At 46.5% G+C, this 26,754-nt stretch overlaps 1 protein-coding gene across 1 annotated transcript; it reads right to left on the bottom strand.

The window, feature by feature from the left end:
• Positions 1-7,534: 7,534 nt before the first annotated feature.
• On the bottom strand, positions 7,535-9,198 carry PPP1R3G (protein phosphatase 1 regulatory subunit 3G; the record flags this gene model as incomplete). Its single annotated transcript, XM_082732196.1, has 1 exon — positions 7,535-9,198. One exon carries the CDS (start codon positions 9,196-9,198, stop codon positions 8,143-8,145), a length of 1,056 nt encoding a protein of 351 aa, XP_082588322.1. The 3' UTR covers positions 7,535-8,142.
• Positions 9,199-26,754: the final 17,556 nt, after the last annotated feature.

Raw genomic sequence — 26,754 nt, 5'->3', positions numbered from 1 at the left:
GAGAGAGAGAGAGAGATCACAAGCAGGCAGAGAGGCAGGCAGAGAGAGAGGGGGATGCAGGCTCCCTGCTGAGCAGAGAGCCCGAAGCGGTGTTTGATCCCAGGACGCTGAGATCATAACCTGAGGTGAAGGCAGATACTTAACCAACTGAGCCACCCAGGTGCCCCGAGCTCAGAGTTTTCTAACCTCTGCAGTGGGGATTTAGGCCAGAGAATTATTCTGGGGGAGTGCTGTCCTGTGCCTTGTCAAACAACAGCACCTCTAGTCCCAGTAGTCACCACCAAAAATGTTTCCAGACTCCATGATGGCTTTTTAAGTACCAAATTGCTTTATGTTCTTTATTCAAAATACAACTTTGGGTTCAGCATTTTTTAGACACACCACATATAGAAAAATAAACATAGCAGACAATTTCGTTTTAAATCCTCAGAATTTAAAAGACATTTTCAAACTACAAAAATAGCACTATCCTTTAAAAAATCAGAGAGAAAGATGAAGGTTGTGTGTTGACTACACTTCTCTGTTTAAATAAACACTAACAAAAGTCACATTCACAGAAACCTGTTACTCATCCCCAACATCCCACGGCGCACATTTCTCAAGCAAATCTTTAGAGACTGATGAGGTTATTTTCTCTCCCACTATTAGAACTGTAAAAAAAAAAAAAAAAAAAAAAAAAAAGTTCTATGGAATCACATAACAATCTACTTTCTGAAATAGTGGCCCATTCTTGCGGCTGCTGTCTGGCTAAGAAAGGTGCATTGGGCACCATCTTGTTTCAGCTAAAGAGGGCAGACCCTGGCCAATCAAAGTTGATGGTTCTTTGTCCCCTGGCTCTGAGAACTGCCACCTGCCCCCATATGGGGCTGGGAACCTGCCAACTTCCCATGGCAAGTCAGAGCCCTCCACAGGCAGTATCCCTAGAAAGCTTGGGAACTCCGGACACATACCTACTTAAGCTACGTTGAATTTTAGACTTTGGAGAAATGACTCAGGTGGGTCAGTGACAACACAGCGACAGTCAACCTTAACAACATCAGGCTCAGGGCTGACACACGAAGCCCAAGTCCATCTTTCCTCACAGAGGGTGCCATTGCACACCCAGCTGGGTCTCCCTGCCCAAAGCCCCAAACCTCTGCCATCACGTAACAGATCACGTTCCCCAGGCATCTGCCATTGCATCTTACGCCAACTCCTACAGAGAATGTTGCTGAATCATTTTAGAAGCCCTTGGCTGTCACATGATTCTCTGGATCGTGAAGACTCCATTTGTAAGAGCTTCTGAACCAACTGGAGCGTCAAAAGCCAAGGCTCAAAAAGCTATGCCTTTCACCTCACAGTGGCCATCAGCATGCTGCTTCTGCCTGCTCCAGATAGAGCCTGCCGGGGTTGTGAGAGGACAAGCCATGGTCCAAGCCTGAGACCCAAGACAGGAGCTTCATCCCCTCCACCTTCTCAGGGCTCTCGGCCGTGATAGGCAGTGCCAGGCAGGACAGGACTGATCCTCAGAATACAACGCTTTTACAACTTTTTTTTATTTTTGAGATTTTATTTATTTCTCAAAGAGAGAGCGCACAAGCACGGGGAGCAGCAGGCAAAGGGAGAAGCAGGCTCCCCGCAGAGCAAGGAGCCCAATGCGGGACTTGATCTCAGGACCCTGGGATCATGCATGACCTGAGCTAAAGACAGACACTTAACCAACTGAGCTACCCAGGAGACCCTTTCACTTTTTGAACCTGTTGTTTCCTCTGCCAGAAAACTAGTTTCTCTGGCATGTATTGTACCAATACATAAATTTATTTTTAATGACTTTTTGGTAAACAGCAAAGTCCCAAGTAACACAGGATCTAGGAACAGAAGCAACCTCTAGTTCAGATTTGGGGAAATGGGGGACAAAGGGATTACTCACAAACCTTTCTAAATAGGTACTGCTATTACTGTTATTTATGTATTTATTTTTGCAAAAAATTGATTATTAATATTTGCAAAAGAATATGTCCTGTATTTCACTGTTAAGGACTTGTCTGCCACTTAACATCCATTTATTTCCACAATTATCCATTTATATCAATGTATGGATATCTCAGGGACCTTCAAACTCAATTTGATGTCTAGACTTATGATCCTAAAACAATAGAACTCACTAATCTTGGGGTCTGAATTTAATTGTGATATAAGTGACACATCAGCTTTGGGGTTTTTCTGGCTGAAAAACACAATATCAAAAACAACATGCCTGGGGCACCTGTGTGGCTCAGGTGGCTAAGCAGTTGCCTTTGGTTCAAGTCATGATTTGGAGGTACTGAGATTGAGCCCCACATTGGGAGCTCAGCAACATGCCTAAAATCTGTGCCTAAAAACACAATTTGCTCCTTAACCAGACAGGAATATGCAAATGGTATGTTCTAGACTATTCTAAGCCGTTCTGAATATAAACTCACATTTCTTTTTAAATAATGTAAAATTAGAAAAAACCTAACTCTCTCCAAAAATGTGTAACCTGTTTCATTGCACAAGAACAGCCTCCTGACAATAAGGATGTTTTACTGAAAGATGTCGAGGAAGGAGCAGAAAGGACATGTCCTCTAGAGAGCACTGCAAGGGGGCCGCTTGAAGAATTATTAGTCTCCTGCGATCATAAACTCCTCGTCTGCTGGAGTAAAAGCTTCTTCAACCTTACACGTGTGTAGCTATTTACAGAAAAGCCATCTGTAGGATGCGCTCATGAATTTTTCAACTTAGAGATTAAATGTTTCAAGCTTAGTTCACAAAATCTACCTGTTTTCCATCTTTACTCAATTCAGATTTTCAGACAGAATTTCCCATTTCAGGACACATTAGGATGCTGTTGACTCTTCTCGGGAAATGACCTCAGGTAGCAAATTTCAAAGGACCCGAGCAATGCCAACAAGAAGAATGGGATGAGTAAATGCAATTGAGGAGAAATTATACTGGTCTAATTTCTCTAAATGTCTGTGTGTGAGTCTAAAATACCTTTGCTTTACCAGAGATGTTTGTAGATATGTCGATTTCCCGGTTGAACTGGCTCTGAACTCATGACTTAAAGTATTCTATTAGATTCACTAGCAAATCTCACCAGCACATCTTAAAAGTAAGCCCTTCATCTTCGCCATCTCAAAAACTGATATTCAGCTGAAATGTGACTCTGTTCTCTCCTTGCCAAGATCTGTCCCCACAGAGACAGCCAAGGTCAAAAAACTAGACTCCACAAAATGCAAATACAAAGTCTATCTGAAAGATTCAAGAAAGCATAAATCCTAATGAGCCAAAGTTATTAAGCTCATTAATTAGCTCCGAATACCTTGGAGGATTCAAGGACCACTTAGGGCTGCCTTCCGGTAGTCTCCCCGATCAGCTAAAGGGAGTCCGAAGAGGAACATGAAAACACGGCCGATCACCTAGCGGACTGTTTCTATTATGCTGTGGGAAGAGAAATCTGGGTTGGCCTCTCCCAGCGGGTTTCAGGCTCCGCCTGTTATCTACAGGACTGCTCTGCTAAGGGAAAGCCAGGGTCACTGGGCTGAGCCGGGACTGTCAGTTTCCACCCTGCTCCCAGCCCTTTGCCCCTGTGACTGCATCCAGCACATGGCAGATCTCTGGAAAGACCTTCCCGGCCCTGGTTTCACGGGGATTGGCTGTGCAAAGGCTGGACTGCAAACAGCTCACTGTTTGTCAGGGTTGCTTATTAAGTTCCCACACGTCACGGGGCTGTCTTTAACCTACAAACCCGTGCTCCCTTGCGTGAATCAAAAATACACATTTGATTCAGTGCCATGATGCCACAGAAAAGGAAAGCATCCTGTTTCCTCCCGAAAGCCTGTTCCTTGCCCTCCTGACAAAGCGCATGTGATGTGAATCACACTACTCCAAGTGGCTCCAAGCCACACGCTCCTAAGGAACACAACTGAGTCAGGGAATGGGAGAACGTGTCCTACTAAAATATGCACACCCGCTGTGCTGGAAAGCAGCAATATGGGGAACTCGTGAGATAACGTACAGAGACGAACTACGACTCCCCAAAATGAAAGGAGCAGAAGGCTCTGCTTTGCTGTGAGATGACAGGTGGCCAAGCTCGGGAACCACCATGTCACCAGGGAAGTCCTCAGCCCCAGGCAGGTCAGAAGGAAGGGTACAGCAAGTGAGGGTGTGGTCAGACCGAAAGCCCCCTGGGCGCCTGCTTTCTTCCCCGGTTGAGAGAAAGATGCCCCACCTCTGCAGCCTTGGTTTTCGGATGACAACTGCCCCCCCACCCCCTCCCCCCGCAAGCGCTGCAGGAAAGCTGTCCCTGAACAGTGGTGCCTCAGGGTCCCCCAAAGCTCCGTGGACTTCTTGCCCCCCAGCACCCACTCCCTGGAGCAGGATCCTGACCTCCCTAAGAGAAGTCTTTGTACGCCTGGGGGTGTAAGGGGGAAACTCTGTTCCCTATAAACTGTCATGTTTCCTGCCACTGTTTCTGAAACTCTTCAGGAAAGGACACAGGCTTTGGGATGCCCAGGTGGCTCAGTCATGACCTGCCTTTGGCTCAGGTCATAATCCCAGGGTCCTGGGGTTCAGTGCTGCAACCAGATCCTTGCTCAGCGGGGAGCCTGCTTCTCCCTCTGCCTCCTGTGCCTCCTGCTTGTGCTCTCTCTCCTTCTCTCTTTGACAAATAAATAAATAAAATCTTTAAAATTAAAAAAAAAAAAAAAAAAGGACACACGCTTCATTCAACATGCCCTGACCCAGTGACCCATGCGCTCACATGCCCATAAAGAAGAGACTGGAACCTCTCTGGTGGAAGTCAACATCATTAAATGAGCTGAGCAGAAGTGAGTCTCATTAGAGCGGGGCAAGATATTTCAGCTGTTACATTTCAACCAGACTGACCCCCACTTCCTCGAGTTGAGGTAAATATTCCTGCCAAAAAACAATGAATTTTGGAATTTTGCTTTGGGGGATGATGAGTGTGTGAGTTTTGATTCCATTCGGGAAATATACTCTTAAATATTTCCCTTGCCTCGTGATTATTGCCCCTTCCTCTGAAACTGCCTTTTCAAAATCAAAACCTATTTAACTTCCTTAAGTTTCTTACAAAATGTTCGCTATCAGTCTAGGATGAAAAGTTAGCACTTTATAAAATAAAATAGACATTGAGAAGATTGCCCAGTACTTCGAAAGGCTATAACTGCATGCACATGACTGGGCTTTTCCAAATATTCCACAGAATTCTGGACCTTAGAAAAGCTATTCTCCACGATTTGTGAGACAGCAAAGCCAGATTTCCTCACCTAAAAGCCATGTTTGACATTCGTTATATTATGAAATAAGTACTTCTAAAATTAGTTCCTTGAATTCCAAAATACATTTTTGAAAGTCAATAATTTTTTTTAAAGAATAGAAAATTTGCACTTCACACTTCTTTAGAACCCATTTCTTCTTTTATTCCAAATTTGAAGGCTTACCGTTTTAAAGAATGCCAGACAAGGGGATCTCTATTTTGATCATGATATTGGGCTCCTAATTTCATCCTTGTATAATTTTAAATAATCCCAAACAATCCAAAATTATGCACAATTATCCTAGGAATTAGCATGTCAAACTGTGCTGGAGGCTACACACACCATCAATACTTTTCAGCTAAAATGTGTTCCTAAACACATAAGAAAAATACAAAATACATTTATCTAAGTATTATTATGCAATAATGCACTTTTTATAGATTTTTTATTTTGTTTTATTTACTTACTTGACACAGAGAGAGAGATCCCAAGTAAGCATAGAGGCAGGCAGAGAGAGAGGAAGGGAAGCAGGCTCCCCGCTAAGCAGAGAACCTGACATGGGACTCCATCCCAGGACCCTGAGATCATGACCTGAGCCAATGGCAGAGGCTTAACCTGAACCACCCAGGCGCCTGAATAATGCACTTTTTAAAAAAGAAATCATATATCGAACCCAAAAAGGGACATTGCTTATTTTTGTAACAGAAAAATGATGTAATTCTAAACATTGCTTATTTTTGTTATAAAGCTTTTTATAACTAGATGGGAACTAAGTGTTATTATTTCACAGACATGGCTATTTTTTAGTCTGCTTTACTCCAAGTGTAAATTATAATGTATTAGCTTCTGATGGCTTTCCACTAATAATTATTTAAATATTTTCCCCAAACCAATGAATTACCTCTGGCAAACATTGTTATAGTCAAAAGCGATGTCTCCAAACCAGAAGTTAAATTAAATATTGTTGTGGCTTAAGACATCTCATTTTGAAGCATGGAAGCATCCGGCAGTTCCTATGATGTCCATTCGGATGGATGCTATATTTCAGCTGTCCTGATTTATTATTATTTCTTAGATGAAAGAAGACAAGTAGATTCTCCTCCCCTGTATAGTAATAATTGTGCATTTGGCATCTTAGTGTTTACTCTAACCAAGATTACTGAAAGTAATGTAAACATTATCACTTCTCAAAAACGGGGGTTAATTTCAAGTGACAAACCTTATTAAAACTTTACCTGCTTTATTAAGTGTAACTCTCAGCATATAGTGTTAAAAAATACTTCTCTAGAGCAGGAGCTGGCAAACTTTCTATAAAGGACCGGATAGTAAATATTTTAGCTTTTGCCATATTGTCTTTGTTGCACCTACTCAACTTTGCTCTTGTAGCAGGAAAGCAGTCGGAGATTATATGTAAATGAATGTGCACGGCTTGTGTTCCAATAAAGCTTTATTTACGGACACTGAAATTTGAATTTCATACAATTCTAATGTGTCACAGAACCATATTCTTCTTTTGAGTTTTTCTAGCTGTTTAAAAACTCGAGAATCATTCTCAGCTCTCAGGGTCTATAAGAAGAGACTTCAAGCTGAATTAGGCCCATGGGTTGTGCTATGCCTACTCTGGTTCCCCTAGAGCACCAGTAGAAACCATCTTTCTTAAAGATTACCACTGCAAAATGCATTGATTGTACATGTGCTGGGAACTATGAAAACAAAAGAAAGAAAAACTACCAAAGGATAAACAAGGTGTGGGGAAAGATCAGGCCCTCACCCAGCACGCTCACCTGTCCTACTACCGCAAGGCCACTTCATCCTGGCATCCACGGCCATCAGCAGGTGCGTGAAGAAGGCCAGCCTGCAGAGCCCCTGTCTGGTTCTGATGTACTCGCTGGACACGCTTCACCATCTGTCAGGTCATCAGTACCTACTGGGGCTCCCAGTGGGGACAGAAAGACACCTGTCCATTTCACCTCTGCCCACCCCCCATCACCCAGCCCTGAGAGCCCAGCTTCTCTGCCCAGCGGCTAAGCTATTCTGAGCTCTGCCTACACAAAGGGGGTTGAGGGTCAGCGACCCTGCAGCTTACAGCAAGCGGACCAGACTACTCTGCTCTTTCAACTCACTAAGCACCTTCTTTTGGCAGGGAACAGAAGCTTTCTACAAAACGTTTTAAATAATGTTTTTTGCCCCGAACCGGAAACCTGGGCCTCTCCGCATCAGAGAGGAAATCAGCTGGAAGAGAAAATACAGCGAGAAAGGGTGTGCAAGTGGCCTTTATTTTTTAAAGGACATGTGTACACACGGACCCAGTAAACAATGTCCAGACTGTGCAAACATCCCCCAGATCCCAGTTAAAAGAAAAGGACAGCCCAGCCAAGGCCCCACTCGGTTTTCACGGAGAAACAGGACCCTGGGTGAAGGCTCCGGCGACCGCCCCGGGTCCTGCACCTTCTCTCGGCAGGCACGACTTGGCAGGATGGCTGTCCTTTCCCTGAGACCTGAGGCGTCTCCAGCAAGCTGCAAAGGCTAAAACACGAGGTCTACAGTTGAGAACAAATCCCAAGGTCTTACAGCTGTGCACAGGGGTCAGGACCTTTTTCTTGAAGGAAGCTACGGCTCGGTCAAGAATTTCTTCGCGTTCTGGTGCAGGGCGAGAATTCTAGAAGCAGCCTAGGGAGGCCTAAACTAGGAGAAAACGGGCCGGGGAGGTTGGGTGCGTTGCCCGGGCTCACGATGCTTGCTCGAAGGATCTGTCCTGGTGCGAGTTAACAGCTGAGCGGCTCCCTCCTCTCCTTCCCCGGTGGACGGTGCTCAGAAAGACGTCCCGGCAGGTCACCTCGCTGCCTGGGCCCCGGCCTTGGGCTCAGAGCGCGTCGGAAGGGCGCACATAGCGCAGCGTGTAGTTGGCCCCCGCGTTGTTGTCCCAGAACTCGCCCTGGGCGCAGCGGTAGCAGACGGCGAAGTGGACCGCGGCCCCCGGCGCGTCTTCCCCCTCCTGGGGCTGTAGACCCGGGGGCAGGAAAAGCGAGAAGTGGAAGCGCTCGGCTCCCGGCTCCTCCCCGGCGTCCGCGGGCTCCCCCGACGACGCCTCTGCCGGCTGTGGCTCCACCGGCTCGGGCCGTAGCTCGGCGGGCACGTCCAGAAAGGAGCGCCACTCGGTGAAGGTGTAGCGCACCGCCACGGTTCTCGGCCCGGGGCAGCCGAGCACCCGGCCAGAGCCCGTCACCTCTGCGCCCGAGGGCGCCGAGCACTGCACGCGCTCCAGGCACACACGCTGCCGCCGCAGACGCTCGGCGGCGGCGCCCGGCCCGGGAAGCTCGAAAAGAGGCCGAAGCCGGGGAGGTGGCGCGGAGAGGGGCGCGGCCGCTGCCGCCGCGGCCAGGAGGCCGGGGAGCTGCTCTAGGTCTTGGGCGCGCATGGGGAAGCTGCGGAGGCGGGAGAGCACGGCCGGAGGCACCTGCGGCTCCTCCGCCTCGTTGAAGTGCTTCACGCTGGCCAGGCTCAGCCCCAGCGCGTCGGCGAACTGCACCCGCTTCTTGCACTTGGCGCAGCAGCCGCCGGGGCTGTGCGGCGCGCCCTCGGCCCCCTCGCCGCCCTGCGGGTCCAGCGCCAGGCCAAGCTGCTGTCGCTGCTGCAGCAACTTGGCCGCCTCCAAGATCGGGTCCGCGGGCAGCGAGAAGGAACGCGGGAGGCGGCGGCGGCACTCCCACGGCTCCTCCTGCTCCCGGGGGGCAGCCTCTTCCTCCGCGGACAAGGGCTCAGCGTCCAGGCTCGGGGCCTCCGAGGAGCCGCCGCCGCCACCGTCCCCGCCACTCCCGGCACAGAGGACCGCCGGGGCGGGCAGCCCCTCGGCCGGCGGGGGCTCTGCCAAGAGCGCGGGTCCCTGTTTCTCCAAACTTAGCGTCCCCTGGGGATCCATGACGTCGCCTGGCTTCAGATCGCGTCCCCCCGCTCAGCGCTCCTCTGGAGACTTAACACCTTGGGTCTTTGCAGGAGCGCGCAGAGCCCGCCCCGGGCCCGAGAGGACAGGGCAGTCCCTACCCGGGAGCCTCGGGTTTTAGCGGCGGCGGCCGGGGCCGGAGTGGGAGGAGGATGCGGGCGTGGGGCCGGCTCTGGGGATTGAACCTGCCGGCAGCGGGGGAGGGCCCGGGGCGGGGAGGCGCGAGCCGTGGGAACACCTGGAAGCGGGGCGGCGCGGGCCGGAGCGACTGGGCGGGTTTGCGGAAGGCTCGGGCAGAAGGTGAGAGACGGGCTCTGGAAGTGGGCCGCCCTCTTCCCTCGCGCCCACCCCGGCGGGGCCCGCGTCGGTCCTGCCTCCGGAGCTCCTGGGGTGAACTGGCGCGCAGCTCTCGCGGACGCGGACGCCGACCGCCTTCCTCCTGCCCGTACAGTCAGCCCCCGGGGCCTGGCGGGTCTGCTCTCCGGCGGGTCGCGGAGCGGTCTCCTCCCGGCGGTCGCATCGGCCCAGGAAGTCCGTGGGGCAGGCGCGCGGTCAAGGAAGCTGCCCTACGGGGGAGCCGGGAGGCGGCGGGCCGCGGACTGAGCGCGCCTCCTTCGCTTTCTCTTCCTGCCTTCCCAAACTTCAGGGCGCCCTGGCTCCAGTCCCGCTCGCCAGCCAGCCCCGGCCCGGCGCGCTCGCCTCGGCGCTCCCGCGGTGGCGGCGCCCGGGGGGCTGGGGCCGAGGCCGGGGCGGGGACGGGGCCGGGCGGCGCGGAGTGGACGCGGGCCCGCGCCGGGAGCTGCCGGAGGCCATTAGCGCGGGTCCCGGGCGCACGTCCCCACTCCTCCCCCCGGTCCCGCCCGCCGCGCTCGGGGCCGAGGATTGGGGGCCCCGCGGGACCGACGCCGCGCCGCGCTCACAGCCTCTCCCCGCCGCCGCGAGGGGCCCAGGCGCGCGCTGGGGCTGCGAGGCGGCCGACTCGTGGCTCGGCCGACGGAGCGCAGGTCGGGACCCCGGGGAGACTTTCCATAGTGGGCTTTTGGGGTTGGTTTTGTCCGGTTTTGTTTTTCAGGCTGACTTTACCTTGGTTGGAGTTAGTGGTTCTCAAACGTGAGCGCGCGTCAGGGTCACCTGGAGTTGTGAAAACGGTCCTGGGCCCCACGCGGGGGTCGGTGTTTCTTAAAGTGTCTCTAACATACGACGCTGGGCTCTAGGGTCTGCCTTTTGGGACCTCCGTCTAAACCCGTGTGGACCTCTGGGGTTCCTTGTGTAAAAAGCTAGGGATTCTGGCGTTTTTAGACGTAGATCCAGTATTTCAGGAAAAGAAAGAGAGAGGGAGGAAGGAAGGAAAGAAGCAAGCCAGCCTACCCAAGTCATTTAACTGAGGCACCGTAACTAAAACACCTTATTGTCTGGCAGAATGTGAAGGGGAATTAAAAGGGGCCAGCACCTTAGGCATTTTGGTGAGGGGGCAAGCAGAAAGTAGTGAGTAGTCATACTAATGGTTCATATTCCTGGAGCACCTATCCATCAAGAGTGCTGGTTTGAACTGACTCCTCTAGCACGATCTTATTCTCAGACCATCATCTCTACTCTACAAATGGGACATGAAGGCATAGAAGGATTGTTCGTTGCCCCGGCCTCACAGCTAGGTGTGGTGACATTTGAACCCTGATGATTAAGAAGAAAGATTTCTCCCATTGCTAGGAAGCCACGGCTGGGGATGGCCTTCATGAGGAAGGGTCTCTGCCTTTCTCTTGCTGGAATGGTAGGTCCCACTATAACCAATATAGAATACCATAATTGCATGTCAACTTGGGAGCTTCCGAGAGGCACCGGCTATCCTGGTGTGCCTTCTGGACCAATTCTAAGATTTGAGGAAGAAGACATTATTTTTACATTTAGGTAAACATTTATGTATTATGGAGTTAAACACAAAATTGCAAACTATTCGGAAGATAGAAATAGGATTTCAAAGAGATTTTGAGGCTGTGGTGATCCTCTCAGAGCATGTGCTCACTGTGGGACAGGGAAGGGAGAAGGTGAGGTGCCCAAGGACTGGGACCTGAGGAGGCATCATTCTCAAGGTTGTGCAGGGCCTGGGTCCAGCCATGTCACTCTACTCTTTGGTGAAAATGTTAGAGGACTCCACCCTCAAGGAGCCCTCAATGTATTGGAGGAGACCAACATTAACCAGAACTCCACACAAATACAGACTCAGCCACTCTAGCAGATGCTGTGAAGGATGCAGCCTGGTCAGGGAGGCCTCTGGGAGGAAGGGGAGTGGCCCTGAGGGGACATTTCAGCCCACACAAGACCCCACATTGGAGGGAATAGGGAGAGGCTGAAAGAAGACTGTGTGGCCCAAGGGCAGAGGGCTGAGGACGCAGGGGTAGGAAGGGGCCAGCCACGCAGGACCTTGAGCAATGAGAAACCACTGAAGGGTTTTGAATCAGAGGTGTGACTAACCAGATTTAAGTTTTGAAAGCTCATTGTGGAAACAGGTTGATGAGCAGACTGTAAGGGGTAGAGGCAATATGGACGAATCTGTTAGGAATCTATTGCCATCTTTCAAGGGAAAGGTGATCATCCCTAGGACAAGAGTAGTGGTGATGGTGGTGTGGTAGACATATCTGAGAGCTATTTAGGAGTGAAACCAGCACAGCGTGCTATGGGAGAAGTGGGAGGGGTGGAGGTGCCTTGAGGATTTGGACAGGAGCGGTTACTAGAAGTGGTCGCAGTCCCTGGGGCTGGGGACCACCGAGGAGAAGGATGGAGGGAGGGCGAGATCATGAATCCTGTTTTGGGCATTTTGAGCTTAGTAGATTCTCTGTTCTTTTTGATCCCACCTGGGTCTCCAGTAACAAGTCTGATTATAGCCACCTGGAGGTAGCATCAGATCCTGTGGGGTTAAAAGGCTCCCTCCTGTGAGACTGCCCTCTCTCAGATGCCAGCCACACATGGTATCCCCAGGCCACCATACTTGGGGCCAGTCAAGTACTAATTTGGGCTTTTCTACAGTCCCTCCTTTTGGGTTCAATAATCCACCAGAATGGTTCACAGAACTCAGGTGAAGGGGATAAGAATGCACTATTGCAAATATGCCACTTCATCATAAGGATTATTTTGAGAAACTGATCAAAGACAGCTGGCTCAAGATCTCTGTTCTTTCACTTTTTGCCTAAAAGCAGGGCATAATTTTCCCTTTGTAAAAGTAACATAATAACTATCCACTTCTACATGTGGTTCCCTCTCTTCATCACCAGACATGACCCTGGAGAAGATACTGATTTAAGTTTACATTAACTTAGTAAACCGTGTAACCTACATAAACCTGACTAAATAACCTTTGTCTTCCATTTGTTTCCCCCTTATATGTACCTTCCCACAATTACTGCCCCTAGAAGCCCAAGCACCTTTTCCTCTGTCACTTATCCACAATTTATCACCCTTTGCTAAAGTGGGATATAAGCTCCTTGGCCTAACAGCTTTTTGGGGTTTTCACTTCTCTCTAGTGAAGTGCCAAGTGCATATGAGAGAAATACTTTTTCCCTGTTCATCTGTCTTTGTCAGTTTCACTTGCAGGCTCTCAGCACTGAACCTAAGAGGGTAGAGGAAAAGTGTTTCCTTCCCCACACAGGAAAACACTTTACTTGCATTTATCAGTTTATCTAGTTTTGTAAAGGATACAACTCAGGAACAATGACCTAAAAAAAGTGTAGGGGGAGGAGTTCAGAGCTTCCAAGCCCATTCCAGGTACACTACCTTCCCAGCACATCAGTGTGTTCGCCAACCCAGAAGCTCTCTACACTTTATTGTTCCAGAGCTTTCATAGAGCTCAATCTCCAGCCCCCTCTGCCTCCCTGGGCTACCCTGAGGCCATCTAGGGGCCCTACCCTAAATCATCTCATTAGCATAAATAGGTGTGATCAAAAGGGGCTCATAACGGAAGGCACTCCCATCTCTCAGGAAATGTGCAGGGTTGTAGGTGTTCCATGTCAGGACTGGGGACGGAGGCCAAATACATATTTTTATTACACCATGGAAATATAGACAGGTGCAGAGCTGAGAAGAAGACAAGGGCCCAGGACTGAGCTCTTAGCACCTCGGGCATTTAAAGGCCAGGAGGAAAAGGACGAGACTGCAGAAGATAGAGAGTGAGCAGTCAGAAGGGCTGGAGGGAACAGGAGAGTTCTGTTTCTTAGAAGCCACGGGAAGACTTCAGAAGTAGTAGTAAGCCTCCCACGTGGGGCCCACAGGGACTTTGGGGTCCTCTCCCTTGTTTCCTGAAAAAGGAGGACTCAGGGAGTGGTCTCTGGCTCCCAACTCCCTTCCCCCTCAGCCTCCATGCCAGACAGGGCCCATGTCTTCTCTACCGAGGGATCTGGATGCCTAAAGTCAGTCATTAAAATGGTGCAGCCTGCAAAATCACTTCAAAATTGTCGTCCACCGCACTGAAATGTGTTTAGTCCAATGTCAAATACCACATGCCTCAGCTGCTAAAATGTTCACTCCGGGCATTCATTCAGAGGCTCCTAGCTTTACCGTCAGTTCTCGCGACCCAGTGCTGCATAGCAGCTCACCCCCCACACATAAACATGCTTATTAAAATAACAACAGCATTATTTTCTGCATGAATCTGCAAGGCAGGCAGGGCTTCTCTGATGCTTGGTCTGGAGGATTGGACAGCCAGGATAGATCCCCTGGCGGTCTTCAGGCATCTCTGTGCGATCTCCAGCACAGTGGCTGCAGGGCCCGTCTGGTCACCTGCTGTTGGCTCAGAGAGAGAGAGACAGAGATGCTGCATAACATTCTGGTCTAGTCTCGGAAGCCTCCTGGTGTCTCTTCTGCTACACTGTCTTCCTCAGAAGTGAGTCACAAATGCCAACATGGTCAAAGAGACAGGAATTAGGTTCCCTTTGATGGAAGAGTGTCCACGAAATTGCACCAAACTGTGATAGAACAGGACCAATTAGAAAGGACTCAAGAGAATTTAGTTTCAAACTCTCACTTTTCGGATGTGCAAGCTGACACTCAAAGAGGAAAGTTGTTCAAACTTTTCACTCAAGGCCAGAACGGAGCCGGAATAAGAACAGTCATTTGATTCTTAGCCTTGGAGACCGTGCCTCAGAATCACACACATCTTTTTTTTTTTTTTTCCTTAAGATAACACCATTCCTTGATTACCTTTGGCTTCCTTTTTGGATGGTTAGACTGTTCAGTAAGTACACTGATATTATTTACATAACATGAAAATAATATCATGTTATGATATTATCAGAACATACCACCCCAAAATATGCTACCTTGCCATTGTCTTGGTCTGTTTGGGATGCTATAAAGAAAAAACATAGACAGGGTGGCTTATGAGCAGTGACCCACTTTTCACAGCTCCAGAGGCTAGGAAGCCCGAGATCAAGGCTCAGGCACATTGGTGTCTGGGGAGAGCCTGCGTCCCAGGCAGCATCTTTTCACTCTGTCCTCCTGTGGTGGAAAGGGTTCACGTGGTGGAGGGGCCAAAGGGGTTTTCTTCAGTCCCCTTCATAAGGGCCCCCCCTCATGACCCGATGATCCCCTCCAAGCCCCAACTCCTAATACCTTCACAATGAGGTTAGATTTCAACATAGGAATTCTGAGGGGACACAAGCATGCAGAGCATAGCGGGTACATTGATTATTTTGAGGTGAGGAACAGCAGCTCCAGAAAGGGCTCTCTGCCCTCCTCCTTTCTACCTAAAAGCAGGGCCTACGTTTCCTGTACCAGGAAAAGGAAAATATTCTTATCACTTGAGACCGAGTGGACACCAAGGTGAATTTGGACAAACAAACCCACTAAACGAACTCTTAGCTTCCGTTAGCTTCCCCTGTGTATTTCTGGGTCGCTTTCCCACAGTTTATCATCCTTAGTCCAGACCCCAAAGAAAAACTTTGTCTTTCCATAACCCTCAAGCCGCCCCCCGCCACCACCGACTTACTGTTCTTTGTTAAATAGTACATAAGCTCTCAGGCCTGTTTATTCTGGTCCTCATTTCTTATAAATGAAGGCCTCCATGTACATACAAAACTGCAAACATGAAATAAACTTTTTATGCTTTTCTCTTGTACATTTGTCTTTTGTCAGGTTAATTCTTGGGCCCAAACACAGAATCTAAGTGGATAGAGACACCATATATATGTTAAAGTATTTTAAAAATATTTTTTAAAGGATTTGAAAAGAGCAGAAGCACTTTAGAAACATTTCCCCTAACTCTTCTTTAGCTTTTTGGAGGAGAGTAGGTTGATTAAGGTAAAGTCATAGTGATTTTTCAGGGGCTTAAATGCAGCCACAGAAACTTCCTAGAAAAATGCTCTAACTTGAGAGAATCAAATTTTGGAGCGCCTGCAGCCATTTTTGTCAGCACAACTGAAATATGGCAATGGAATGAACCTGTAATAAATTTGAAAAAAAAATTACCCTGCTTGCCTGGGTCATTTTTCTCTCATATGTGGGGCTTTTAACAGGGTCATGGAACTCTAAGAGGTCTTAATGTACAACCGACTTGCTTCAAAAGTGGAGAAAATAAAGCCAAGCAAGATCCCAGTGGATTGCCTAACCAAAGCCGTTCAGCCACCCAGAAGAGCGAGGGCAGGAATGATTTCTAATGCAGCTAGCTCTTGCTCATCGCTGTTGTGTTAAAAACTCCCAGCATCAGGTGTCTTCACATAGCTCACCGGGATGGTCACTATTACAATAAGTATGGAGTCTTAGGGGCCTAGAAAGGGTCAGTTCTAGTTACCCAGGGTAGAATCTGCTCAGCCAAGTTTTGAACTACCATGTGCACGGCACAGCCCCTTGTCCGAACCCCACTGCAGCCTTCTCTGGGATCCTGCTGGAAGCAAATCATGTTGCTTTTGGCTCAAAACAAAGCCCCCCAAACTCACCAAGTCAGAAAGGGGCCTTTCTGCCTTCCTACAACCAAGGGATAAGAAGTTAATACGAAAGATTTAAGGGAAGATGTCTCTATTTTTATTCTTTAATCTTTGGTTTCTGTCTTTCAATGAGTTTTACTCATGTTTTCTGATCAAGGTTTTAACATGATTTGCATAATATGTTCTAAGTGTGATTTGTACGTTTCCTAGAGCTGTTTGGCTTAATACCAACTGGTTTTTTTCTGACATTAACAGTGTTTTAAACATTACATTTTAAAGATTTTATTTTTATTTATTTGAGAGAGAGAGAGAGCAAATGAAAGGACACAAGTTGGGGGGAGAAGCAGACTCCCCACTGAGCAGGGAGCCCAACCCTGGGATCATGACATGAGCTGAAGGCAGATAGTTAACTGACTGAGCCACCCAGTTGCCCCTGAGTATTACATTTTAAAGAGCCCAGCAGAATTGAGTTGACTTCTTATCTATTAACACTTCAAGTTTCAGTTAACTTTTTATTCTCATATCAGTTTTCTGCCACATTTAAGTCCTCTCACTTATATTGAATGACTTTTCTCACTTGACTTTGGATGACTGTAAATTCCAGTCACGATCACAAGCATAAACTAATGTGTAAAAGCTTAAAGTTCTTGGTATATGTGACACAATTCTGAGTGAACCTACGGAACTGTAGGAGTGCAGGACTGATACCAATCTACTACTTCTGCAGAGCCTCCATCAGCTTCTAGAAGAAAGCCCTTCATCTGCCCTCTCCATCTTCTTGCCAGAGACTGCCCACTTTTTTTCTCTGAAAGTTTTAGGGAACAACTGAGTTTGACCTCTTTCTTTGTGGGAGGAGGTAAGGAGCACACGTGTTACCTTTTCACCATGTGACAGAGATTCAGTCTCCTAATAGGGTCCTGACAACCCGTGAGGGACTGTAGTGGGCATGTGGCTGGCCAGCTCCACACACACCCCTCTTCCTCCTTTCTAGCAGGTACCCCACTTCTCCCACACACGCATTTCCCTATTACCTCTATCCCCTCCACAGTAGCGTCTGTCTGATCTCGGAGAAACCCCCATCCTGCCCATGACTGGTTCAGGAAATGAGCAGGTGACCTGGCCAGTAAGATGTGATGGGGATGTCTGAGGGGAAGCTTCCAAGGGATGTTTCCTTTTCCCCAAGAGAGAGCAAGAGATGACACAGCCTCACTCAATCCCCTGGACCCATAACAGTCACAACCATCTTACTACAGTCAGAGGTGAGGTGCTAACAGAGCATGGAAAATGGAAGGTTGACATGGTTTTGTGCATGAGCTGCTAAGTTGATGCTTCTCGATGGGGAGGCTATTGGCTTTGTAAACAGGGCAGGTCTTTGCTGTGACCATCTGTGGCAAACATTTTAAGACTTTAATATCCATGAGCCCTAACCTCAAAATGCCAGTAGCAGCCCCAGGAGCATGACAACCAAAAAAATCCATACTCTTGTTTCCAAACACCCTCCCCCCACTGAGAACCATGACACCCTATGTTTGGACCTTTTACAATACATCGTTTTGATTTAAACCAGTTTAATTGAGTTTTGGCTGGTTGTAGCCCCAGGCTCTCCTAACGGGAAGACATTATTTTAATAATTTTGAAAGAAAGAATAAATGAGCCTCAAGGAGGTGAAGGAATGTGCCCAAGGGTATCAGTGAGCAGGTGGCAGAGCCAACATTTGGCTCCAGATCTAACTTCAGAGCTTGGCTACCTCCTCCCTATTTGCTTTCTGTCCAGTCACATGGAAGTTACTCTGAGCTTCACTATTCTGTTTTCTCCTTCCTGACAATTTCCTCCAAAAGAACGAATGTGGTTAGTTTGCTCAGTGGGAAAATATGAACGAACAAAAACAAAGGACGGAAGTTTTATGTGGAAAAAATTAATATATGCAAAACATATATCTGTTTGCTTCTGCATGGCGTATTTCTGGAAAAAACCTGTTACAGGAGTTGTCTGTGGGGAGCGGAGCTAAGGGACTGGGGCCGTGATATGGGAGGAAACTTACTTTCACTGTAGATCCCCTTGTACGGTTTGAATTCTTTGTCTTGTGCAAGTATCTTTTAATTTTATTAAATAGTAAAAATCTTAAAGCACTTGTAGATAAATTTGGTATTACATATATTTTGCCATATCTTAAAAATGTTTAAAAAAGCATTCATAGGATTCAATATTTAAAAATTGGATTCAGGATGCCTGGGTAGCTCAGTTAGTTAAGGGTTTGCCTTCCGCCCAAGTCATGATCCCAGGATCCTAGGATGGCTCCCTGTTCAGCAAGGAGTTAGCTTCTCCCTCTCCCTCTGCCTGCCTCTCCCCCTGCTTGTGCTCTCTCCCTCTCTCTCTCCCCCTGGCAAATAAATTAAATAAAATCTATAAAAATTGGATTCATTATAGCACTTGACTTTTCCCTCTCACTGACTACCTTTGGCTGCTTTGTCTTATTCCTCTGCCCATTCTTCTTTTTGTTATATGAGGCCATCTTTTTCTTTCCCATGTCACTGTCACTCACCTAACATGACCTCTGCCAGTCCTTTGGCATAGCCATGATGGAAGAATCTTACCTGACCCCTGCTTTGACACCATATACATACATTTCCCAAGTATGGCTCAAACACCTTACCTGGAAATAATCTGACTCCAGCCACTTTTCCACCCCCTCTCCTCTATTCACTATAAAAACTTATGTTCTGCAAAATTCTTCTAGGAGACTTCTGGGATGACGTGAGCTGAGACAACAGAGCCCTTCTGCTCCAAATCTAGCTGAGAAACATACTTTTACCTGTGTTACATATTGGCATTCCCCACCATATTGTTTGAACAAAGAACTCCACAGTAAAACGATGTCATCATCATCACCATCATTGTAATCACCAACATCACCATGACCATCATCACCACTATCATCACCATCATCACCATAACCATCATCACCACCACCACCATCACCATCATCCTTACCATCTCTATGATCATCACCATCACCAACATCACCATCATTGTCACCATCATATTTTGAAACCAGTGCTCTAGAGAAAACTTTTCTAAAATTTCTTCTCTTAAAGTGCTGTTGCTCTTCTCCTTGCTTGGAATATCCTGCCCCCTCCTCCACTTTGTGAGCTGGTCTTTAAGGCAATTTCCAAATTTTGCCACCTTTATGACATTTTTTTGGATCAACCTAGTCACTAATGGTGACTTTTGCTCTGAGGCAGATTTACAGTGAAACTCCAAAAGCTTCAGTGTTCTTTGACCCCTTCTGAAGTACTCACAGTCATGCTTTTGTAAAATTTGCAGGAGTAAGGTGTTTTAACCACAATTAGTTAAGACCACTAATGTGAGGTGGTTTTGGAGTGTCCAGTAGCAGTTTGGGATCCAGATGAGGGGCAAATGAGTTGGGGACACAACTTCTCTCAATTTAATGGCATATGTTTAGGTGGTGTGCAATGGCTTGCATATTCTGTCTAAGGTATTATAAGATGTCCGGTGTTAGAATGGCTTCTAGGATGTTACTGTGGCCCACTCTGTCCACTCAGCCAGTGGTGTGACAGGAAGGTACAAGGCCAGCATCAGCAGCACCCCATGAATGTGTCCTATGGTGCTCTGATGGACAGCTCTCACATAGCTCCCAGAGATCCTGCCTCCTGATGTTTAGGCTATAAGGAGAAGAAAATTTTATTCTAAACTACTAGGTCTGGGGCATCTGGGTAGTTCAGTTGGTTAAGCAACTGCCTTCAGCCCAGGTCATGATCCTGGGGTCCTTGGATCGAGCCTCGTGTTGGGCTCCCTGCTCAGCAGGGAGTCAGCTTCTCTCCCTCTCCCCCTCCCTTTTGCTTGTGTGCACTCTCTCTCTCCTAAACTAATAAATAAATAAATGTTTAAACTACTAGGGGCCCTAATAATTAAACTGACAAAAAAACATATTAACAGGAGAAAAGACAACAGTTTATTTACATGTGTAGCCCTCATTCATAAGGGAGAAACTCAGTGATTAGTAACTCACAGGGGTGATTAGTGGTTAGAACTCGGGCTTAAACATCATCTTAACAAAGAACAATAAATCTGTAGAGAAGAGCAAGACAAAGGAAATGGGATAAACCCTTTTAGAGGTCTCAAACCTGAGAAGGTAAATGTGCAGGGAAAACTAACAGAAGAGAGTATTGTTTTCATACGTTTCCTCCAGTGCTGACTGAGCTGATGTCAATCCAGAGTCTAAGAGTTGTCCTCTTCCTGGTGAAGAGAAGACACTTACGCAGATGGAAATTTATGTTGTCCTTCTAACCAGATAGGCAGAGGGCAGAGAGCTTTTTTCTATGTCTACTAATTTTTAATTTTCTTTAGCTCAAAATAATCCTCATGCCAAAGTGACATATTTTGATGCCCTCCAGTTTTGTGTAATCTCTTTCCTTGAGTGTGGGTAGACTCCAAGGCTTCCTTCCTAGGGATTCGTGATACAATGTCACGCCCATGTTAGGTCTTCTGTTGGCACTCTCTGGCTCTCTGTCTTAGCTGACATTCTGAAGAAGCCAGATGCCATGTTGTGAGATGCTCTGAAGGAAGAGGCTCATGGGGAAAGGAAGATTTTTCTTTTATGGTGATTATGTGAACTAGAATTTATTAGCTTCCTGTACTTGTAGGCACAAACCTATAATACAACTTTTACAGCTGTTATGTGAAAGAAACTGAGTGGGGGTTTTCCAGAATTGTCCCTCTCTACCACCCTATAATGAAGGATAATTGGAAGGAAGGCAAGCAGGGACAAGGCCCCCTCCTCCCCCCCCCCCCCCCGCCCTTAAAGGAAACCATCCTTAAAAGGATCTTATACCATCCTGGAAGGAACCGTCCACCCTTTCCCATGTGATAGGTAGATGACAAAAACCTATGTTGGGTGACAGGCTCATGGAGGGTTAATCAGGTTAAAACAGCCTGCCAACAAGCCCATAAAAACCCCTAGATTTAGAAACACTGGTGGGAATCCTCTCAGGTCCCCTCCCTCTTGGGGAGCTTTGTACTATCTCTTTGCTCTCTCTTAGTAAACTTTCTTTGCTGCCCACCACTCTGTCTGGTCTACTTTTTCATTCTTTAAAGCAGTGTGACTAAGAACCACGGGCCTAAAGGAAAAATCCTGTAACACCTGCAATTATGTAAGTTTCAGCCCCCATGCAACTGAGATTTTCCCCCCAACTTTTTACTGGTTTTGTCTTTAGCGAACATTTTGATGTTTTGTTTTTCATTAATTTCTTGCATAATTTTGATTTTTGAAATATTGAATTAAAATAGTATTTATCTTGATTGCTCAGGTTTTTTTGATGCTCCTTAAACTTTGTGCCCAAAACAAGTGCCCATATCACTTACCTGAGTCCTGACCCTGCTTGTTGGAAGTGGTTAGAAAGTAATCTGAGATACATTTCTTTCCTCAGCAGTACTTCCTGACTCCTTAAGTTAAGGTTGAATTTAATATGGATTTGAAAAAAATGTTTAATATATTTTTATATAGCATATTTTACATAATATATAAATACATGTATATTGAAAATATTTTGTCTCAAAACCATATTAAAGTAAACCTTAACCATAAATATATTGCCATATATCTGCATATACAGAGTATCATTGAAAAGTTATCCAAGGGGCACCTGGGTGGCTCAGTCAGTTAGGCGTCTGACTTCCGGCTCGGGTCATGATCTCAGGTCCTAAGACCGAGTCCCATGTTGGGCTCCATGATCAGCAGGGAGTCTGCTGCTTCTTTCTCTGCCCCTCACCCTGCTTCTGCTCTCTCTGTCAAAGAAATAAATAAATAATATTAAAGAGAAAAGAAAAGTTATCCAAAAAACCTATAATAGAGCATGCTACAGGGGAAGCAAAATGGCAAAAACAGGAAGAAGCTTGCCTTAGAATTTTTTTTTTGAAAGAGAAAGAGAGCATGAGAGGAGAAAGAGACTCCCAAGCAGACTCTACACCCACCTCAGAGCACAATTCGGAGATCCATCTCACAACCCTGAGACCACCACCTGGGCCAAAACCCAGAGTCAGACACTTAACCAACTGAGCCACCCAGGCACCCTGGGTTTTTCACTTTGTAAGGGAAAACTTCCCAAGATAAATGTATTGCTTTCCTTAATACAGAAGTGATACTTATTAGAGAACAATTAGGAAATACAGGTAAATTAGGAAAAAGAAAGTGTAAACAGTCATAATCTCATCCCGCAATAATCCTATTAGTATCTCGGCATTTTTCTTTCTCTACATGCCCGCTTTTCTACTCCTTCACACCCGGCGTTTACTACCTGCTCCTCTGGTATGCTTCTTAACTGTTTACTGCCCTGGTTGGGTCTGACTTGTTTTCAGATCTTTTCTCCATCGAACACATCTCTGCTTGGAGCACAGGGATTGTGTCTAGCTGGTTTTTATAATTTTCCTGGAGTGTGAGATAGGAGGCTTGGTCTGCATAAGGAGGCTGTTTCTGCAAATTATGTGATGTCCCTGAACCTTTCCTTCACCTGTAAAATGGAATAATGTTAATGCCTACTTAAAGAAGATAATCCACGCAAATTGCTTTCAACGATTGTTTTCTAATATGTTATTAGCACAGTGCATTCACTCAATCAGCACACATTTATTGCATGCCGATTGTGTGCCAGACATCCTTCTAGGTGGCAGGGACGCAGCAGTCCACAAAACAATCACAAACCTTTGCCTTTGGGCAGCTCCCATTCTACTGTCTGGCTGGGAGTGGAGACCATATACAAAATATACAGTATATCTGGTGATGATAGGCGCTATAGAAAAATTTTTTTACATGTGAGTACTCATTATACATATTTACTGAATCATTTACTATTCCCTAGCCTTCTCTTCCCCCACTTTCTCTCTGTCCCAAGTCCTGCTTTCCCATGGGGTTAAATAACACACATGGGGCTTCATGTGTGTTCAGTGTAGACCTGCAGGGGATCCCGGGCATAGGACTGATAAAAATGGAAAAATGGAAAAATCAGGCCAGAGGTCATGCAACATGTGTACCTCTGCCATCCGGAGACACCAGTACATGTTTTGACGTGAGTTTTCTTCCGGATGAGCACACGGTTGTACTCTGCAGTTTGCACTCAGTTGTGATCAATAGTTGCTGCTCCGTGAGAGTCAGGACAGTAAACAGTAACTCTGGCCCTGGGAGGGGGGAGGGGTTGGGAGGTTGGCCGGAGAGTTTTGACCATTTGGGTCTCCAAGCAGCGGCTCCTGTCCGGGAAGTTTCTCGCCCTGTGCTGCGACAGGTGTTGACCTGTCCTCTGCTTCTTTCCCAAGCCACTTGTGTTGCTTTTCCAAACCCTTGGGAGCCGCAACTGGGACCTCACAAAATGGGTGGGGATATAGTAGACCCTATGGTAAGGCAAACATCTGTTGTCTATGAGCCCAAGCCTAAAGTAAATCAGAGTGGGAGGAACTGTGATTTTTTTTTTAAGGGAAAAAAGTAAAACTTAGAGCATATCCAACACGTAAGATAAATGTAAGGTGTTCTTGTTAGAAGATTTTAAATATGTGGAACTTATTACTACAATATTCCTATATCCAAGCATTAACTAGTGTTCACACAAATTTTACATCTTCATATTGTGTACTCATATTTAGTAATTTTATTATTCCATTATTATGATGGTGAAAATTCCACCACACAAATTGCTACAAACTGGCATTGGATTTGTCGTCATTGTTGTTGTTGTTGTTTTAAGATTGCTTATTTATTTACTTATTCATTTATAAAGATTTTATTTATGTATTTATTTTTAAAGCCAATAAATTTTTATTTAAGGAGTTTTTTACATGTGATTCCTTCCACTGCCAGTCACTGCTTATCACCATAGTTCCTCCAAAGTTCGAATCACAATCTTCAAAACAGCCCTTTTAAAAAGAACTTGATCAATCCACAGTTGTCACTGTCTCTCCAAAGTTCTTTCAGGTGGGTTTCTTGCATCTCCATTTGAATACAAACATACTTTAAGAACTCCCCACCTATAATCTTTGGGATCCAATGTCTTTACTTCAGGGCCCTGTTTAGGGTCTGAGTGTGGATCTGCCTGGTTCTCAATTTCAAACACCCTAGAAAAGGAGAAGCATTACTTCCTCTTGAAAATTATCTCGAGCTGAGCAGTATGAAAAACCGTTAAGAATACTGTTTCAATAAAAATACCAGGTTTAACATGCATGAAGCCAAGAAAACCAACGACGCCAGATACTGAGTTTCTATTGCACTGTCCTTTGAACACCCAGCAGGAATGAGCTGCTGAGGGCAGATACCATGCAGTGCGATAAGATTTTATTTATTTATTAGAGAGTGTGTGCATGCCTGCATGCACGAGTGGGGGAGGGGAGGGCGAGGAGGAGGGAAGTGGGGTGTTGGGGAGAACCAGAGGGAGAAGCCGACTCCTCCACTGAGCAGGGAGCCAGGATCCATCCCAGGACCCTGGGATCATGACCTCAGCTGAAGGCAAATACTTAACCGACTGAGCCTCTCAGGCACACCCCCCCAACTTGTTTTAATAACTGCTAACTTTACATAGGTAAAGCCTAAAGTGATTAAAATTTGTAATTTTTCCCTTTGCCAAATATAAAGTTTCCTACAAGAGTCACAAAACACATCCATAAATTGCCCCCAGGGATTATCGTGTCCCGGTCCCCCACTCCCCGCCCCCAGGTAGGAGACTGTGGAGGTGACTGTGCATCACTTCCCAGCTGGGTCATCAAAGCCAGTGAGGGCTGTCCTCGAACCGCTTGCTTTAGGGAAGCCAGCCACCGTATGGTGAGAACATTCAGACAGCCCTGGGCAACAGCCAACGTCAATTTGCCCATCCTCTGGGCAAACCTCCTTGGAAATGGATCTAAGCCTTCAGATGATTGTAGCGGTGGCTGATATCTTCAGTGCAACCTCAGGAGAAACTGAGTCAGAACCACCCAACTAAACCACTCCCAAATTCCTAGCACTCAAAATTTGTGAAACAGTAAATGTTTATGGTTTTATGCTACTAAATGGAGGTAATTGTATTACACAGCAATAGATCGTTAATGCAGTCGATGTACATAAGGGTCTATAAACGCAGAAGAAATATCTAAAAAGACGCACGTGACAATGTGTTAAACCTGAAGGAGGTGGAGTATTAACAAGGAAATTCCTGTTTATCTATATTGCTTATTTTTTCTTCAGATGAATATATGTATGTTTCAATTATACGATTAGAGATAAATTTAAAGGCAAAACTTTAAAGCAATCAAGATGTCCGTTACTAGGTAAATGGAAAACTGTGGTATATCTATACAAAGGAATATTATTCAGCAAGTTCAAAAAATGAGCTATCAAGCCACAAAAGGACAGGAAGGAAACTAAATGAGAGAAGCCGATTTGAAAAGGCCACATACTGTATCATTCTGACACTATGGCATTATGGGAAGAGGCAAAATTATGGAGACAGTGAAGAGATCAGTGATTGCCAGGGTTTGGGGGAGGCGGGATGTATAAAGCAGGATTTTTAGGGCAGTGAAACTATTCTGTATGATACTGTAAGAGCAGCAAGATGTCATTATGCCTCTGTCCAACCCCATACAAAGTACAACACCAAAAGCGAAACTTAATGTCAGCTATGGCCTTGAAATGATAATAGTGTGGTAATACTGGCTTCTCGGGTATTACCAGTGTGCCACATTAATGCAAGATGTTAATATTACAGGAAAAAGTGGGGTGGGGGGCTATGGATATGTGGGAACTAACTACACTTTCCATTCAATATTTCTGTAAACCTAAAACTGATCTAAAAAATAAAGTCTAAGGATGCCTGGGTGGCTCAGTTAGTTAGGTGTCTGCTTTCAGCTTGGGTCATGATCCCAGACTCCTGGGACTGAGCCCCCCATCCAGCTCCCTCTTCAGCTCAGTGAGGAGCCCGTTTCTCCCCTTCCCTCACTCCTCCCCCTCCACTCCTGCTTTGTCTCTCGCTCTCTCTTGAATAAGTAAAATATTTTTTTAAAAATAAAGTCTATTATTTATTTTAAAAATACAACAAATTTTAAAAGATGAATAAAGACAAATATGCAAACACAGATATCACCTCTAATTTGCCAGAGGACAGATCAGGGCCAGCTGGCATGGCAACTTGTGTGAGCAAGGTAGGAAGAATAACTCATCTGTCACCCTTATTTCTATCCATTTTTTTTTCTTTTCTCCATCCAGCAGACAGAAGTTCAAAAACTTGGACTTTGGAATGGAGAATATTCTAAACCCCAGGTCCCTAATAGGCATGTGTTGTTAAAACATGCCCCAAAAGCTAAAAGCAGATTGAGAAGGGACTCCTGTAAAGTTCCAGGAGATTCTGGGCCATGGGGAGTCCACCAGATCTGAAAGAATGTGGCTCTAAGCCTCACTGCAGAGTTTCAGACCACTAAGATAGGCAGCTCCCACTGGACCACTGCCTCCACTGAGCAGGTCACATTCCTTTTCTGGGAGGCAAAGTGTGACCAGCCAGTTCCTAGGAAGCAGATGGTAGTCCCTGGGTCAGGTTACCAACGTGCTGGTGTGAACAGAGATGAAGGGATTGTTCAGGGTCTGGGGAAAGTGGGGCCG

This window comes from Mustela nivalis, assembly GCF_964662115.1.
Source record: "Mustela nivalis genome assembly, chromosome: 5".
NCBI lineage: Eukaryota > Metazoa > Chordata > Mammalia > Carnivora > Mustelidae > Mustela > Mustela nivalis.
Note: the sequence above shows the minus strand (reverse complement) of the source record. Positions and strands in the feature narration are given on the sequence as shown.